The sequence below is a fragment of the Pogona vitticeps genome, chromosome 1, assembly GCF_051106095.1.
Source record: "Pogona vitticeps strain Pit_001003342236 chromosome 1, PviZW2.1, whole genome shotgun sequence".
Classification (NCBI taxonomy): domain Eukaryota; kingdom Metazoa; phylum Chordata; class Lepidosauria; order Squamata; family Agamidae; genus Pogona; species Pogona vitticeps.
The window spans coordinates 256599430-256617571 of NC_135783.1; the positions used below are offsets into that span (position 1 = coordinate 256599430).

The window sequence follows — 18142 nt, forward strand, 5'->3', positions numbered from 1 at the left end:
ACTTCTGTGTTTCTGAATAATGGCCATGAAAAATTGTTTGGCATATTTTCATCCTGTACATTTCAGATCAAAAAGTTCACTGCTTAATAGAAGAAGAAAATTAAACTATAAAACTTTTGCCCTCATGATAGGGTGACAGTTTTTCAATCAATTCTTCACATGAATTGACTTGTAAATTCAGAAGCAGAAAGTTCACAAGTCTTCAGACTGGGTTGCATTAAAATATTAATATCTGGCCAGTAGGCGGAGAGGTTTTTATTACTGAAATTTCTGCACAAAAATGAATCATTCAGAGTGCATTGTATGACTGAATTCTGTGAATTCATGCATAGCATGTGGTTATAAAAGACATCCAGGTTTGGAGAACTAGAATTCAATACACCAAAGCCAGAGTAGAATATCTCTGACCCTCCAGATGCTGGCCTGCAAATATCATCATCCTTGGCCATTGGCTGTGCTGGCTGGCACAGATGGGAGCAGGCACTGAATAACTTCTTAAAGAGCATGCCACCCCCATTAAAGGAAACTGTTATCTTCCAGATGCTATGCTGAAACTTTCATGCAAGCTTTTGATTCATTTTTCTACATTGTTTTACTTGCTAAGGACTGTTTGCCAGGAGTGTGGCCAAGTGCCTTTAGAATGTTACTTAAGGTACATTGGACATTCCGTTTGTTCTTGCAAATCATATTAGCTTAGATTCTGTTTTTCCTAACATTTTCTTTCTCCATCTTTTCTTCTCTTTCTTTTGTTTTGTTTCCTGAATTGTTAAATTTAGAGAAGAAACCCAGAATACCAACGTAAGTATGTAGTAACAAATGTTCAATATATTGCTAAATATATGAAATATTTAATATTCAGTATAGCAAAAATATTTATTTATTTCTTCAACTTCTATACCGCCCATCTGGCTACAAAGCCACCCTGGGCAGTTTACAAGATGATGACGACGTGCAGTCAAGTCAATTTGGACTTATGACAACCCTTTCCAGGGTTTTCCAGGCTAGAGAATACATAAAAGTGGTTTACCATTCTCTTCTTCTGGTTTTGCCCTGCGACTGTGCAACTTGCCCAAGGCCACAAAACCTGGCTCTGCTCACAGGAGACACAGTGAGGAAACAAAACGCCGGCCTCTGGCTCTGTAGCCAAATACATAATTACTGAGCTGTCCAGCTAGCTACAGTGTTGCTATAGCAATTCTTTTTAAAAACATTGACTTAGGATACAGTTACTTTATGAAAAGTAGATAGATTGAGGGGTTTTGAGGTTGGTTTAAAATCATAGTAACTTTTAATCTGGTTTTAAACGGTGTCATATACCAGTCAAGGGGACTACATCGGTTTTTGGAATTGTTGTATTCCCGCCTGCCCTCCCACTGGCTGCCTCTCACAGCCACTCACCACTGCTGCTGTGGTGTTATTTTTAATTTTTAAAATTTATTTCAAAGTGGGATAGCACTAGATCAATGTTACAGATAGAAAATTTTTTAAAAAACAGATCAGTTTGCAAGGTTTCCATGCAGCACCCCCTCTCTCACACACACCAGAGTGGAGAAGGAGGGGATGGAGGAACTGGCAGCTGGGACTGAGGAGTGGGAAGACACAAAAATAACAAGAGACCAGAGCAATTGGAAACACCGACATCTGCTAGGCTTGCAAAGGAGGGAAAGTTTTTCCCTATTCAACCTTTCTCTCTTTAATCAGACTACAGTGTTTCCCTGCAGCCTGAACTCATGATCCTGGCATCCATTACTTGATGAACCCCACAGACACAATTTATACTGACAGAGGCATTCACATATGCCAAAACAATTTAAAATAAATTGATTTCACAAGTGATTTAAAATAAATGACCCTCTTGTGGTGGAGTAAAATGCCTCTCTTTCCAACCAAAAAAGTATGCTTCCCCAGGGGAAAAAAACTTGCATGTGCATCATTTTTAGTCTGAATTTTAGTCTGAATTTTTTAAAACTGGCATTACCACACTTGAGTTTAGACCTCTTATGTTCAAAGTCATCATAAAACAAAGGATGTTTTAAACTGAGGTCTGATCAAGCTTCATCACCATTATGTTTTCATGTGTATAATTCTTTCTAACAGCAGCAGTACTCCAAATTCTGAGAATGCTTACTACTGTTACTCATATATCATTCTTTCTCTTTGCCCCATCCTTAAAGGCTGACTGCACCTAAGATTCCAGAGGGTGAAAAAGTAGACTTTGATGTAAGTACTGCTGGCTTCCAACAATTCTCTACAATTCCTTCCAAACCTTCAAATGACTTTAAATTAGAAGTTTAAAAATAAGGACTTCCATTTAAATCCTAATAAAATTTCTGAGTAAGATCCATAATTATTAAAAGAAGTGAGTTGTTTGGAGTAGAAATAAATGAGGACACAAAATATTCTGGATTATACACATAAACTGGTATAAATCAGGGGTGTTTAATTATGATAAAGATGAAAAGAAGACAATTAGGAAAAAAACATGATGTTAATATTTGAAAGTCTATTAAATATTTGAGTATAAATACTCCAAAGAATTTAGTACTTTTGAAAGTGCAAAACGTTAACAAATTGAAGCCAGAAATAAATTAGATGATTTTTTTTTGGGATGATTGGATTTCATGGTTTGGTAGAATAACAGTATGTAAAATGAAGATTTTACCCAAGATGACGTTCTCAATGAAGATAACTGAAGAAGAGTTGAAAGACTGGTAAAATATAATTAAGACAATGAAGATTTTAAAAAGTAAGAATTAGTAAAAAAAAAAAAAGAGAGAGAGAGAGAGATCGTATAAATCTCAAAAAACTTCCTAATTTAAGGTTATCTTATATAGCTAACCAAATGATACATATGCTTGAACTTATATCTAAGTTTAATAATTTTTTATGGTTAAACTTGCAATTACAGGAGGTTGGTGGAAATCCTGAAGATGGCTGGCATCTTCAGAGGACAGGAATTAGAACTCTGTCTGTGTTCTGGCATAGTGTGTGGGATAGTTCAGTATTTGTAGCTGTGGGATCAGCTTTTTGTCCTTTTCAGGAGATTGGGTGATTGTGGTGAGCAGGGTGTCTTTTGTTATGGGTGTATAGTTCTGATAAGGGGGAGATTATCTGTCACTGTGATTGGTGGGTATCATTAGCTAATCTTTTTTGTGCAGTGATCACCGGTCCTTATGTCTGGGTAGAGTTCTTTGATCTTTTTTGCAGGCTGTAGTTTTCAGTGCTGGGAGCCAGGCTTTGTTGAGTTTTAGGCTTTCTTATTTTTTGTTGAAGCTGTGCTGGTGTTTATGGATTTCAGTGGCTTCCCTGTATAGTCTAACATAATGATTGCTGGTGTTGGCAAATACATCTGTGTTTTGAAATAGGATTTCATGTCCAGCTTGTTTCAGGGCATGTTCAGCTGATTTTTCCGGTTGTTTTAGTTTGCAGTGTCTTTCATGTTCTTTGATTCTGGTGTGGATGCTGTGTTTTGTGGTCCCAATATATACCTGGCCACAACTGCAAGGTATCCGGTATGCTCCTGCAGTGGCGAGGGGGTGCCTTTTGTCCTTTGCTGACCATAACATTTGTTGCTTTTTTGTGATGGGCCTGAATACTGTTTGTAGGCCTGATTAAAAAAACAACATGTTTTTAGTTATCATTTAAAAATTCCCAGTGAAGGAGCCATGTGGATTTTGAGTGGGAGGTTGCTCCAGAGTTGGGGAGCGACCACCAAGAAGGCCAGGTTTCTAGTCTTCTCTTTCCAGGCTGCTCTCGCGGTCAATACTCTCAACTGCCCTTCCTGGGAAGAGGATGAGAATGACATTGTCTTGATATGGTATTACAAAAGGAAAAGGTAGATGAAAATAAGAAAATGAAGGGGATAATAAGTAGAATTTACAAGATATTAATAGAATCTGAGACCAACAAGATTTTCTTAAAACATCATGGGAATATGATTCGGGAGAGGAAATAGGTAGTGAGGTTTGGAAGAGTATATGAGATAAAAGAATATTAAAGTGCATGTCTATGAAGAGAAAGGGAAACGTTTTATAAATTAGTTTATACTCCAGTGAAATTAAATCAAATAGATGCTAATTATTCTAAGTTGTGTTGGAGAGAATGTCAGAAAATAGGTGCTTATTCTTATATGTAGTGGAATTGTGAGAATATATTGAAATGTTGATGGTTAGTTTTTAAGGAAGTAAATGAAATAATTAAATTGAATATTGACAAGATCAATATAATCATTGTTTTAGTGTCATCATAGACACTGTGACATCTTCTGTCTTATTTTTCCAGGACATCCAAAAGAAAAGGCAGAACAAAGACTTGATTGAGCTTCAGGCCTTGATTGATTCTCACTTTGAAGGCCGAAAGAAGGAAGAGGAGGAACTCCTTGCTCTTAAAGAAAGAATTGTAAGTCTCTATGATATGGTTTCCACTTCTCCAAAAGAATATATTGCTTATGAAGATTCTTATAGTTATACAGTAATGGGCATAATACATAATAAATGTACTCTTCTCACCAACAAAAACTGAGGGAAGAGAATTTTAAAGAGTGGTCACATCCAGGTCCAAGTTTGTCATTTTTGTAGACATGGAACAATTACCACACAACTGTGTTCCTAATAAATTTGTTTTTCAAGAAATTTTTGTTCCCTGTATGGCTACTCATTTCTATGTCAGTCATTTGACTTACAGGCATAAGATCATGTTGTCAGTGTCAATTCAGAGAGATCAGGTGGCATCATGAAGTTAAGCACATGTTTTTTTGGAGGCAAATGCTGACCATCATTTTGGGATACATCAGCATACACTAATGTCCTTGTAACATTTTTGTGATCTTTATGGGATTGCAACTTAATTGATTTGTTTACACATTGTTATTCAGTCTCGGGGCAATTTCTTCCCAGAAACAATGGCAGATGTTAGGCAAGACCCTTTGTTCTAGCCATGATTAATCTACTCACTGCCTCTTCTCTTTCTGTGTGTAATGGACAGGAGAAGCGTAGAGCTGAAAGGGCTGAACAGCAGAGAATCCGAGCCGAGAAGGAAAAAGAGCGCCAGGCCAGGCTTGCTGTAAGTCTCCCTACATCTCATTCTCAATATCGTTATACAATCAGGTGTGATGCCTTAAGCAACAATCTTCTTCACACAGAATTATTGGTGTTTGGAAAAGTTACTTTACAAAACTACAACTCCCAACATCCAGGCTTGGGATTATGAGAGCTGTAACCCAACAGGTCAACTTTCCCAGCACTAGCATTCTTCCACTGTTCACTGTGTTGTATACTCTACAAAAAGGAAGCACAGAGCGCAACTGTCTTATTGCCCACCTGCAATTTCTGATGCTATTTATTTCTGCTTTTTGTGTGTGTTCCACAGGAGGAGAAGGCAAGAAGAGAGGAGGAAGATGCCAAGAGAAGGGCTGAAGATGACATGAAGAAGAAGAAGGCCCTGTCCTCCATGGGTGCCACATACAGCAGCTATTTGGCTAAGGTGAAGCTGTCACTTGGCTGAGGAAATGGGAATGCAGTTACTGGCAAGCCAATGAAAATCCTCCTAGTTAGAAGTCGATAAGCTATTACAGAATCATTCTTTGATAGGAGTCTTGTTGCCCTATCTTGGTAAGAGCTGGAGAGACCATTCAGCTTGAAAAAAATCCAAGAAACTTGAATTGGAAAGCAAGGATTTTCCCTGTAGAATTGCCATGATTTTGCAAAGAATGCCTTGTATTTTTTTTCAGCATATGCTCCCATAACATGCAGGAGTTCTCCATCTGTCTCAGTTCTCCCAAGGTTAAGGGAACAGCTGTTTTGGTTTCCACATCTGGACTGGATCTTGGGTGGCACTATGAGGTGGGTCCAGAACTGTAGGGTGATACCAGGTAGAGGTGGCACCAGGTTTGACAGCATTCTAGGCAAGTGGCTCTCTATTCTTCCCCATCTTGGTCCCTCTTTGGGAAATTGAAGTGGTTGCAGTTTCTGTAGTCACTTCATTCACAAATCCCTGTTGGACACCAAAGTGAATGCTACTACCTTTACCTATGCTCACCCTTTCTACGTTGATCTGAATGGCATTGGAAAGACGTGGCAGCGGGCCCACCACGTCTACCTTGAAAAGGAAGACACCTGAAAGGCCTTGCTTGCCTTGAGAATCAAACAACTGGCCTGTAGAATGGGCTCAGTCCAGGGCCTGGGTATCATTAAGAAGGGGACTGAAAATAAAACAGCCAGCATTATAATGCCATTGTACAAAACTCTGGTAAGGCCACACCTGGAGTACTCAAAAAAAGACATCATGGAAGTGGAAAAGGTGCAGAAGAAAGCAATTAGAAAGATCACTGGACTGAGGAAATGCTATAGTGTTTGGGGCTCTTTAGTCTAGAGAAAAGGCACCTGAAGTGGTACATGATTGAGACATATAAAATTATTCAGGGGATAGATAAGGTGGATAGAGGAAAACTGTTTTCCGTCTCATGCAATACTAGAACCATGGGACATCCATTTAAATTGAGTGTTGGGAGGGTGAGAATAGAAAAAAGAAAATGTTTCTTTACCCAGTGTGTTGTTAGTCCGTGGAACTCCTTGCCACGGGATGTGGTGATGGCAGCTGGCCTAGATGCTTTTAAAAGAGGATTGGACAGATTCCTTGAAGAAATGTCCATAGCAGGTTACAAGCCATAATCTCTAAGGTGAAAAAGAAGGTACCTCAAAATGCCAGATGCAGGGGAGGGGTATCAGGAGACAGGTATCTAGTTGTTTCATGTGCTTCCAGAGGCATCTGGTGGGGCCACTGTGAGATACAGGAAGATGGACTAGATGGGCCCTTGGCCTGATCCAGCGGAGCTCTTCTTCTGTTTATCTGCTAAGACAGATGCTGCAACATAAAATTTGGGGACTCTCCCCCTTAGGGCAGATGTGAAAATTCCCATTTTGAATCCTGGCAGCTTCTGATATTATTTCCTTAAAAAACCAAATTGTTGAACCAGTTGCATAAGCAGGGACCCAATAGCAACTCACCAAATAGCAAAACTGTATTCACAAATGTAGTTGTGCTTGGAGAAATCCCCATCCAGGATAGTGGACAACTTTCCAGGAACTTGCCTCAGTATTTCTTCACCGGAGATGGATGTGAACACAGCAGTTCCTATACAGAATCAGAAAGGGACAAGAGGCTTATGGGCTGCCAACGTAACACAGTTGATCAAAGATTGGACGCCATTGTGAGGAACAAGAAAAAAAAAAGAAAAAGAGGAAGAGGAAGGTCTCTTTGCTTAGCCTAGACATGCAATAAAATAATTTGTAATTGTCTCCTGGGGAACTGCATCAGAACTGGAGAACTGTGCCTCTTGAGCAGGAGTGGGCAAAGTGCAGCTCTCCAGATGTTGTTGGACTATAGCTTGCTACTTTCCTCATCATTGAGTTTGCTGGCTAGGGAAGATCAAGACAAGTTGCAGTCCAGCAACATCTGGGAGGCCAAATTTTGGTTCACCAGGCTCTCTCTCTCTCTCTCTCTCTCTCTCTCTCTCTCTCTCTGTGTGTGTGTGTGTGTGTGTGTGCAGATATCTGACTTTCTCCTTCATAGGGCAGAAACACTTAGAATAATAGAATAATAGAGTTGGGAGGGGCCTATGAGGCCATTGACTCCAACCCCTTGCTCAATGCTTCCTTCAAAGGATTTGAATTAATGCAGAGATGAGTCTTGTGATGCTATAGAAGGTTTTTGTCTCTCCATAGGCTGATCAAAAGAGAGGAAAGAAACAAACTGCAAGAGAACTGAAAAAGAAGGTCCTGGCTGAGAGGCGCAAACCCCTTAACATTGACCATCTTAGTGAAGACAAATTGAGGTAAAAGGCCGTTTCTCCCACTTGGTGACAGATGTTAGTCTGGAATTGTATGGAAGAGAAATTAGTTTTGAGTACTAATTGAGTACTGGTGCCATCTTCTCAGGATTTCTTGGAAGGCCTTGTTTATAGAAAATTAAATTTTGCTATTAATTATGCTTTCCCCCCCTCTCATAATGGAAATAGGATCTCTCTCTCTCTCTCTCTCTCTCTCTCTCTCTCTCTCTCTCTCTCTTCATATCTGAAAGCATAAGCCTAAACCTGCTGCTTGTCCCTACTACAGTAAATCCATCAAATCAGTTGCTCAGCAAATATAAGTCGCATTGACTCAGTTGGCCTACTGCAGTTGGGACCGTGCAATTAGACTTAGGCCATGGCTCTTACAAGGCAGCTGACATAAAAATGAATCATGAACTACAATAACACAAAGTCAACATCAGCAGCTTATTGTCCAAGCAGGGGAAGGTCTCTCACATCGCTATTTCAGGAGAAATTCTGGGAGTTGTAGTATGGTAACACTTTGAAGCTCTGACAAAAAAGACTATGTGTTTGCAGTGCTCCTTAAGCAGCTGCAATATCATTATTTCTTCTTGGTTATATAATGCTCCTAGTTTACATGAACATGAGCCATTTTTGAAAAGCCAAGTCTATTGGTATAATGAGTTGGTGTTTAAGCATATAAATACTGTACCTTTCTTTCTGACATACCAATGTTCTGAGGTTTACAGAATATAAGTGAAATTCACCCGTTTCTTCCCTTTCTGTCTTCACATACCAATAGGGATAAAGCAAAAGAGATGTGGGACTGGTTATATCAGCTGGAAACTGAGAAATATGAATTTTTAGAGAAGATGAAGAGACAAAAATATGATGTGAGTAGAAAAAGTGACCATGGTTGCTCCTTAGTTTAAGGCGACATTGCTTATCTTCCTCAGAGAGGTGTAATCCAAACCTATAAAACTCCTGATTGTAGCCCAGAATAATTAGCAACTGGATTTAAATTTTCACTCAGGACTAGAACTTCTTAACTATACACTCAGAATGGATTTCAGTTTTCTAACAAATTATTTCTCCATGATGTCCCTGGAGAGAGTATGAAAAAAGATTGTAGTCCTTATCAGTGAATTTTCCTGCCACCATTGTAAAATGCTTTCATGGAAAAGTTGATGAATTTCATGGTTTTCTTTTTCATCACAGAAGCCAAGAGAGGGAGCCAAGAATCCCTATAAGCCCATCTACATCCATACTGAACTGAAATAATTAGTGTGGGCAGGGATTAATGCTATACCCTATTATTTTGCTTTTCTTACTCATGAGTCATGATTTTCTTTCATGTGTACTTATGCAGAAAGAGAAGCCAGCATCATATCTTTTGCTGTCTTGATAACTAACCTGTACAGTATCTTCTGTAATAACTGGAAGATGTTTTCCTCATGTCAGGCAAATAATCCTTTAAAAAAAATTAAAAAAAACTAATAATACAAATGTCTGTAACAATTCATAAGAAGCAAAAGGGTATTCCCCCATTTTCACTTTCTTATTTTATTCCATAACAAATATTGCCGATTGCTCATAAAATTTATCTATTACTTGCAAATAATTTATTTGTATACTTTGTCAATTTAGTTAACAGAGCAATGTTCTGGATGTGATTATATCAGTGTGATTGCCAGGAAATGGCTCAAACCATACCATGACACAACCGTCTGATCACACCCTTGCTCTTTAAAATTAAATTTGAATTGGCATTTTCCCAAATTCACTCCGTTCTGTTAAATTTATATTCAATTGCCATTTCCTCATATAACTTAAGGAAGTGGCATTCAAAGATAATAATGTACAAATCTGAAATAATTCAGTTTTCTCTATAAGTTGTAAACACAAGCCCTTCTTTACATCTACATGATGAAAAAGAAGTCATGCTATACATTTATAAGGTGTAATGTGCATAGAGTAAATAAAACAAAGTAGAATCACACATGATCAGCCCTATGCACATTCAACTATACATGCGCATACTTCACGCTGATGAATGTAGGTAAACTGAGCCCTGGAGAGCTAGTGGGCAAAGCAAATGAGCAAAATCTGCTCTACCACTGTTTTGCTAAGAGTCTGTGTCTTCAAGGGATAAAAGAAAAATTATCTTAAAGTCTTGTTTCAGGTACCAGAATGTTAATTTTAAATTAATCTTTGAAATGAGCTTATGTACTTTTTGGATGACGTGATCACTTGCTGATTCTGAGAGCTGAAGTTCAACCTGTGCTCAGAGGACATGATAGAGCAGGGGCTGTAAAATGTTAGACCAGAATCTAGTTGGTACCCTCAACTAGAGTAGACCCACTGAATCAGCAGAATATATATGGGTTTCATCATTCAACAAGGTTCCTTGGATCTACTCTAACTGGTATTAGAAATTGGACCAAGGCTTTAAAATGCAGTTATGGTGTTTGTCTTTTTCTGAGTACATGCAGCAAACATCAGGATTTGTGAAGTGTATTTAATTTTAGTGGAACTTAGCATCTATATGCATTTGGTAAGAATCATAACATGATTTTTTTTTCACAAGTGAAACAATGGTATCTTTTAGCCTGCAGTGAATCATGCATTAATGGAGGGTAGGCCATGGGAAAGATGATTTAAAATCAAATAATAGACTGCTAGATCAGGCACACAACAGCCCTTGAAATGTTCTTTGGGCTTGTTCATCTCTTCCTGAGTACATATTGCAACCATCTGGATTTGTGAAGTACCCCAAAGCCAATGTAATTATCTTGATCTCTCTTAGATTTTATCACTACGTTGCAGGGTGGAGGCACTGTCCAAGTTGTAAGTACAAAGAGTTCACCCAAATGACAAAGAACAGCAAAGGCTGTTTACATGCATGAGCCTCCTGCATGTCAAGAGATCGGGTGCTCCAGGTTCACACAGATGGACAGCAGACTGGCACTCAGTTCCTGGCACAGAAAACAAGAAATTGCACGCTGGACTGCCTTCAGTTTCCCTCTCTTCAATTTATCACAGCAGGCTAAAGCAGTTGAATAGACATGCAACTTTACTCAGTGTAGAATACATGTGCTGTTGTTCTTCTGGACTGTTTAAGGAGGCATCTTAACTAGAGGATGGCAGTAAAGCAGAGTGATGGCATGTAAAGATAGCACCATTACCTTCCTTACTGAGTCTGGTTTACACAACCAGTTGTTATGTCACTTACATGCTTTACAGAGTCAATATACAAAAAGTTAATTTCTCTGAGAAAAAGAATATTTTTGATGTAACTATTTCTACAGGATTAAGCCTGCAGTCTTGACATTATACAGGGAAGTACTGCAAATGTTTGGAAATTAAAGATTGATGAGGAGCAGTGCATAGTTCAGGAGACATTTTATTTTGTCCAAGTCATGGTCTTATGGAAAATCCACAATAGTAACTGGTTGAGGAACTGGAAATATATGTTTACAGTGACCATTGACTTCATGTGATGCTTGTGAGTTTCCTTGAATCAGCAGTCTGGCTGCTGGTTAAAACATATAGTTGGATAAAATGAAGGGTGGATGATCAGTGGTCTGCAAATGTTCAGCTCCAACCATGCCATTTACTATTCTGGCTGGAGCAGATGGGAGCTAGAGTCCTAAAACATCTGAAGGACCAGAAGGCAGCTACCACTGAACTAGATGATGGTAATTGACTCTGATCCATAAAACACAATTCATATAGTTTTTTTAAAGTTTGAGTTATAGAGATAAAAGGCATAATTGATGAGAACTATAGAGATAGGTCAAAAAGCATATAAAAAATGAACAAGGTAACAGGATAGCTGTGCTGCAAGGTTGGAAGACCAGCAGTCATAAGATCGAATCCACGCAATGGAGTGAGCTCCCGTCACTTGTCCCAGCTCCTGCTAACTTAGCAGTTCGAAAGCATGTAAATGTGAGTAGATAAATAGGTACCACCACGGTGGGAAGGTAACAGTGTTCCGTGTCTAATCGTGCTGGCCATGTGACCATGGAAACTGTCTTTGGACAAATGTTGGCTCTATGGCTTGGAAACGGGGATGAGTACTGCGCCTTAGAGTCAGACACGACTGGACTAAATGTCAAGGGGAACCTTTACCTTTACTAGCAGGGTGAAATCAGTAAAAGGAGAAAAAGAAGGCAATTTGAACAAGAAAGTAAAGAATGACAGACAGAAAGTATGGCTTTTGAAGCAAGCAAGGTTCAGTGCTTGCCTATTTCTTGGTTTTCTGTGCGGCCCAGAAGAATGAGTGCCATGTCTGTTATCTTCAACTCACTGCAGGCTTAAGCAGTCAAGGTAAGTCTTGAGCACTGAAGTTAAAATGGTGAGCAAAGCTAAACTGGTTCTATATCAAATATTTGGTCTGGGAGGAAAACGCAAGAGCCATTAGTGAACTCAATTTCATGAGGCAGTTTTTGACGATCCACAAGTAAGTGGCTGAGCTTTCCTTTTCCATGTTGTCTTGTTGCTTCCATTGTCACAGTCTCTTGTTTCTTCTAGACCTCTAAAATCCGAGGTGACAAACAAAGTCAAGATGTGAACCCTTGTTAGTTTAAATACTGTTTATTTTAAAATATCAGAAATGATATTGCTGAGTGATCAATTTTAGGGCTGCAAGTTTGCTCAGAAGAATATGATCGTGGCTAATAAAGCATTTTAACTACAGTTTATTTGGCAGAGGTCTGTTAGGACCCAGATCTGCTTTCTTTCAGGGCATTTCTAATGGGTTGGGAAATAATCACTACGTGGCAACCAGAGAAACTGGAATAGCAGAAACAGCATTGTAATCAATTGTTTAATATTGATGTTATATTTTCCACTGATCTCGATTTCCATTTCAGTTTTGGCTTCTGTCATGAGTAAAAATCCAACATCTTTGTCATCCAAAATGCGAAAGCCATACAGATTTAGAATTTCCACTGTACTTCTCCTTCTATGGTAGATAATGCCTACCTATAATATTTCCTTCCTTTACCTTTTTTGGAATGCTCATCTTGGCTAGCTAAGTGGAGCTGGCATAAAGAGGGCTATTTGGGCAACAATTAGTTGAGAAGGAACCATGTGAATGGCCTTGTCCACATAGTTGTGGTTTTATATGCAATATATTACTACAAAAAGTATTGTGTAGAGGAGGAAGCAGGCATTGTATTCCTGGGATGACATATGAAGAGCTCTTGGTCTCGTCTATATACCAAGAATAGTCAGCAAGAGTATTCATTGTCGCTACTTATATATAGGAGAATTTCCATTGCTATAATAAGTTTGTAGAAGTCTCTTGCTTCTATGGTACCCAACAATTCCAGTTTCTCTTTGCAAATGCAGTGCTCCACACCCCTCTGAGGATGACTGAGTTCCCTGGAATGGCTGTCAACATGGCCTTTATGTTTCTAATGCAGGAACTGGCAGGAGACATCCAGAAACTAATTTCTGCTGAGCAAACCTAAGTAGCTAAATATCTAGCTTCGGAGGGTTTTTTTTTATTTTCAGGTCTTCGTCAACAACAACAGGTCAATCTTTGTCTTCTAAATCAATGTTTGCTAACTGGCTGGTAAATCTCCAGCAAAGATGATGAGTGAGACTGCAAATTGGACTATGAAGAAATAGAAAGGACACATACACATACAGCAATTAATTGATTTCTTAAAAGGACAGCATCCTAATATTTTTTTATTAGGACTAATCAAAAGTAACAAAATTTTCCAACCCTTGGGGATAGAAATAACAGTCTTTCTTGCGTCCAACTTACTCAACCAGTTGTGTCCCAAAAATAACACTTTTTCTGGTGAATTTGCTGCCAGTTAGCAATGTCTGTGTCTCTCAGTTGAAAAAGAGAGAAAGACCTCAGGATTTCATCCAGCTGCATATAACAACTCTTCTGCCAGGTAAAAGCCTTCCCTCCACTAAGGGAAATGAGATCACTTTTGAAAATTTGGTCATGTGTATTGTTTGCAGATCACTACCCTCAGGAACCGGATTGATCAGGCCCAGAAACAGTGAGTACCCCAATGCTTTTCCTGGCCTCAATGTCCAGAAAATCCACCCACGTAGTGGCAGCAGTCACTTCAGTCTTCTTCCCTAGTTTTCTTAGTGAAAGTAGAAAAGCAGGAGGACCTTTTCTGGGCCACCGCTTTCCATTAAGAAAATTCTGTTGAAACTGAAGTGAATCCATAGCTACTGTGCAAAAGAACCTACTTCTCTTCCACCAATCTCAGCAAAGCTCACCTCTAAATATATCAGTCTTTGTACTGGTAGATGTATGAGGAAAAAAAAAGAAGAGGGAGATTTATCAAAGGGGTTCCACAGCTTCTGAGATTGGAAAGAAGATTTTACAGCACTAATCATATACAGTTTTGCCCCACCACATGCTGTGTGCAACATGTGGTTGTGGCCAATGGGTTCTTTTCAGCAAGTCATATGACTTTCCTATTTTCCTCCCCTGTCTTACTTCTGTCTAATTCAAATTCTTTCCTGCTTGTTTTGTTCTGTGTCCTTACTGTTGCATGTGTCTGCTAAGAAACACCTAATTCATCAGAGAGATGGAGGCCTGAGGGAAGCGATGCAGTAGTCAAACAAAAAGGAAGAGTTCAGATTCTATCGTTGTGCGAGGAGAAAGGAAGAGTTACCAGCTGCTGTGATTCTCCATGTCCAAGTCTCTCTTGAATCATGCAGTTCAGTGGATAGGGACAGAGAGGCAGGGGCAAAACATGACTTTGTTTTGCTTTATTTTAGCACAATTCCATACTGAATGATGAGCAGGCACTGTGTTTTTCTATGCTCAATCGAAGGAAAGGTGCCTGCTGGCTGTAACTGCTTGTAATCAACTAAAGCACAGCATACTTCCTCACCAAGAGAAAAGCAAATAACCAAGACATGCCTATTTGTGGGGTTTTGTTTGCTTTACATTACTATATTTCATTTTGAGTTTAAGAAATTTAAATAGTGGGGCATTGCGGCCCTCTCAGTTCAATTCCCCAGATGCGCAATCCCAGGACACCCCCAGGATAAAGGACGGTAAACCACTTCTGAATATTTTATACCTAGAAAAGCTTGAAAAGGGTCATTATAAATCAGAACCAGCTTGTTGGCACATAATAACTATTATTTTTAAAAACCATACCTTATCTAGACAAGATAAGGAATATCTAGACAAGATAAGGGAGACTGGTGTTACCCAGATTTTAAAAATAAAAGGGCACCAGCATGAGGTTTAAAATCTGTGTTTAGGAAGTTGTGACATTTTGCATAAAAGATAGCCTTTCACTGTAACTCAAAGAACAGTTCTGCAAAAAGCATGTGTGACCATTCTGAAATATACCCTAAGGCTGTTTATACTGTGTTTGAATGTAATAGGGGACCCAGTGTGAATAAGGCCAGCATGACAGAACTGAGATAGGTGTAGAAGACCTTGAGCTTCATGAAGCCAATCAGCCTAATCCCAAGTATAGTGAAGATGCACTCAAAAGAAAGCATACAAAATTTGCCTGCTACAGGAGTGCAGAGTCAATGCAATAAGCATTGTTTGTTGCATAGGCATATGGGAGCACAAAGGGACAGGACTAGGGTGTCTCTGTTCTCTGAGAAAGGTGTGGCAGTGGCTTGTCTCTCATGTCTAAGGTTGTTTCAGGACAGAGTGTCCTAAATTAACTGACAGGTAAAGTATGCACTCTGTATGTGTGCGCGCGTGCATGTATGCATTTCACTATAAGTCATTTCGTACGTAAAGCTACAGATGTATAAATCCACTGGTGTTGGAAACCATGTAAGTGTTAAAAGATACACCTTATTGCTGTTGCACTGGAACATGTCCCCTATTCCCTGGATGTATCTCTATTACAAGTTACCTGAGAAGGATGTATTCTTCTAAGCCCCAGACCACAAACTCCTGGGTACTAATCCAGGTTGGCTCACTGGGCAATTTGTAGAACCATCCAGGGATACATAGTGTGCAAACATTTGCACTGCAGGGCGATTCTGTTCTTGTTGGTGCCACAGTGAAGAAACCTTAACATGAGACTAACTTTACTCACTTATTTACATAACTCAAGCAGCAAGGTAAGTGGCATGCATGATTTGAGTGGTGTTTCATTTGCATGGAAAGTCAAGCGATTAAGAAATTATTTGAATCATAGGCAAAGAATTCTAAGATAATACTGTATTTTTATTCCCCATGACATTAATTATCATAAAATAATTAGATTGTTGCTCCCAGTGAAACTCTGAAGAATAGTGCTGTATGAGCCATCATATGTAGTAAGCACGCTGTGTAATTGGGGTCAATTTCTGCACATAGTTCGTATTAATGATTTCAGCCAAGAATGGACAACTTCTCATCCCTGGAGATACTCTGGGACAGAGTGGTGCAGGAATTTGAAGTGCGTTTTCCTCTGCAACACAACCCCTTCATGGTTGATCAGATTGCATAATAAAGTTGGCACAATCTAGGAAAAAGAGGTTCCCTGTTCTGAGTTATACTATTGCACTATGTGTAACATTCTGTGAGGGGGATTTTCATAAAGGAGAGGGGCTTCATTTCTGGCAAGTGTGTGATCCTCTAGGCTAGTTTTGTGTACTCTATGTTAATTACAACACATCTGGTCTAGGGCCCCTGGAGGCAAGATAATATTACTTTGCGGGCTAGATCTGGTGCACAAATGGCCAGCTGGCTGCATCTTAAGACAAAACTCTGATGCCTGTAAGAAAACAGCACACTGGACTTTGCTTCACCAACTCGAATGTTGGTCCCCCAGCCCAGCTGTAGGGATAGCAGATCAGCTCTGTTCTAACAACCTGAAATTTTAAATTTCTTTACTGAAATGCAGAAGTCAAGGTTTGGAAAGAGCATGGCAGTGGCAGGTGCACTGAACTGTTGTATCACCCCCCCACCCCAATATTTGTATTACAGCAGCAAGAAGGCTGGAGCCAAGGGCAAAGTTGGAGGACGCTGGAAGTAAAGATCCAGAAGGTGCCTGCAGGCAGAATCATCAGCGGTGGCATGGCGAAACGTTGTTGGCCTCTCTTTTCCTCTTGCAACGTGAATTCCATTCCTTTGCCTGAGCAAACCCATAGCTGCAACATCAGCCTGGATTATCTACTGCTTCTTTCAAGGGCTCTCACATCATCCAGAACCATTGCCCTGGAATAGAGATGACTCCCTGCTGACACCTTTTATTAGCTGCTTCGTGTGTCCTTTATTTTCCTAACCCTACGCTGCCCCATAGATCGCAGTGTACAAATCCTATGGTTTTGTAAATAAAGTGTGATCGATAATATACTTCAGCCATACTGCTCATGACTAGTCAATCTTCCTTATCTTCTATTAGCATTGACTCAGAGTTTTTCTTTCACCAAAGACCCGGAGTTCAGCAACCCCAACAATGGGTAATATTGAGTAAAATGTCCTTTGAATAAATATTTTCAGATTTATACCCAGCAAAGACTGAACAAGGTTTAAGAGACAACTTATTCTGTGCTTCTGTGCTAGTTTACCCAACAGTAAGACACACCACACTCTGTGCAAACTAAACATACCTAGAATTGCAGCTGTCCAGCTAAAAATGACCTTTGGAAAAGTTGGAGCCGTAATATATAGGCAATATGATTAGTAGCCATTGAAAGCCTTGTCTTCAACGAATTGTTCAAGAGAAGATAAATGTTACTGATTTGGATTACAGCTCTCAAAATATGACAGTGAGCATAGCATGGGATGAAGTTGGCTGGGGCATTCTGGAAGTTGTAGTCCAAAAAACAAATTAACGTTTTCGATCTTTGGATTAATTTCATTCTGTTTTAAAGCTGTCAAGTGGGTGGCTACCACTATACCTTGTGGCAGGAAATGCCATAGTCTTTGTCCATAGTGTAAAGTACTTCATTTTGTCTGTTTTGTATCCCATAATTCCACTTTACTGGATGACCCAAAGTATTGTTATTACTATTGACTTTCTCTACACTGTCCCTTGTTTCTGCAGTTCTACCATGACTCCTTTTTCTGAAACAAAATGGTACTCCATCTTTTAACTTTTGGTCACTAGGGAGTATTGCCATCCCCTTCATAACTTTAGTCACCTTTTGAAGCCCAACAAGGTTTTTTTTTTGAGGTAAAATATTCACAACCATTCAAAATCTGGTTGTATCATACATGTGTACAGTATAAAGGCATTATGATATTGACAGTTTTCTGATACCTTTCCTAGTTATCTACGTATTTCCAACTCTTCATGGCGCAATTTGCTGTCTTCTTTTTCTCTTTTCTGTCCAACACAGTATCTTGCCCAGACAGGGAAAAGAATCCTTTAGGTGTGCACT

At 39.4% G+C, this 18142-nt stretch overlaps 1 protein-coding gene across 1 annotated transcript in view; it reads left to right on the forward strand.

Annotated features, from left to right (window-relative positions):
* The window catches only part of TNNT3 (troponin T3, fast skeletal type), a 35324-nt gene extending 18208 nt beyond the window's left edge, over positions 1-17116 (forward strand). The window contains exons 6-14 of the mRNA XM_078387284.1: positions 777-798; positions 2175-2220; positions 4282-4398; positions 4984-5061; positions 5368-5481; positions 7722-7831; positions 8610-8700; positions 13793-13833; positions 16743-17116. Of these exons, the coding sequence (XP_078243410.1) occupies positions 777-798; positions 2175-2220; positions 4282-4398; positions 4984-5061; positions 5368-5481; positions 7722-7831; positions 8610-8700; positions 13793-13833; positions 16743-16791 (668 nt within the window). The 3' untranslated portion in view covers positions 16792-17116. The remainder of the gene's footprint in view (positions 1-776; positions 799-2174; positions 2221-4281; positions 4399-4983; positions 5062-5367; positions 5482-7721; positions 7832-8609; positions 8701-13792; positions 13834-16742) is intronic.
* The last annotated feature ends 1026 nt before the right edge of the window (positions 17117-18142 follow it).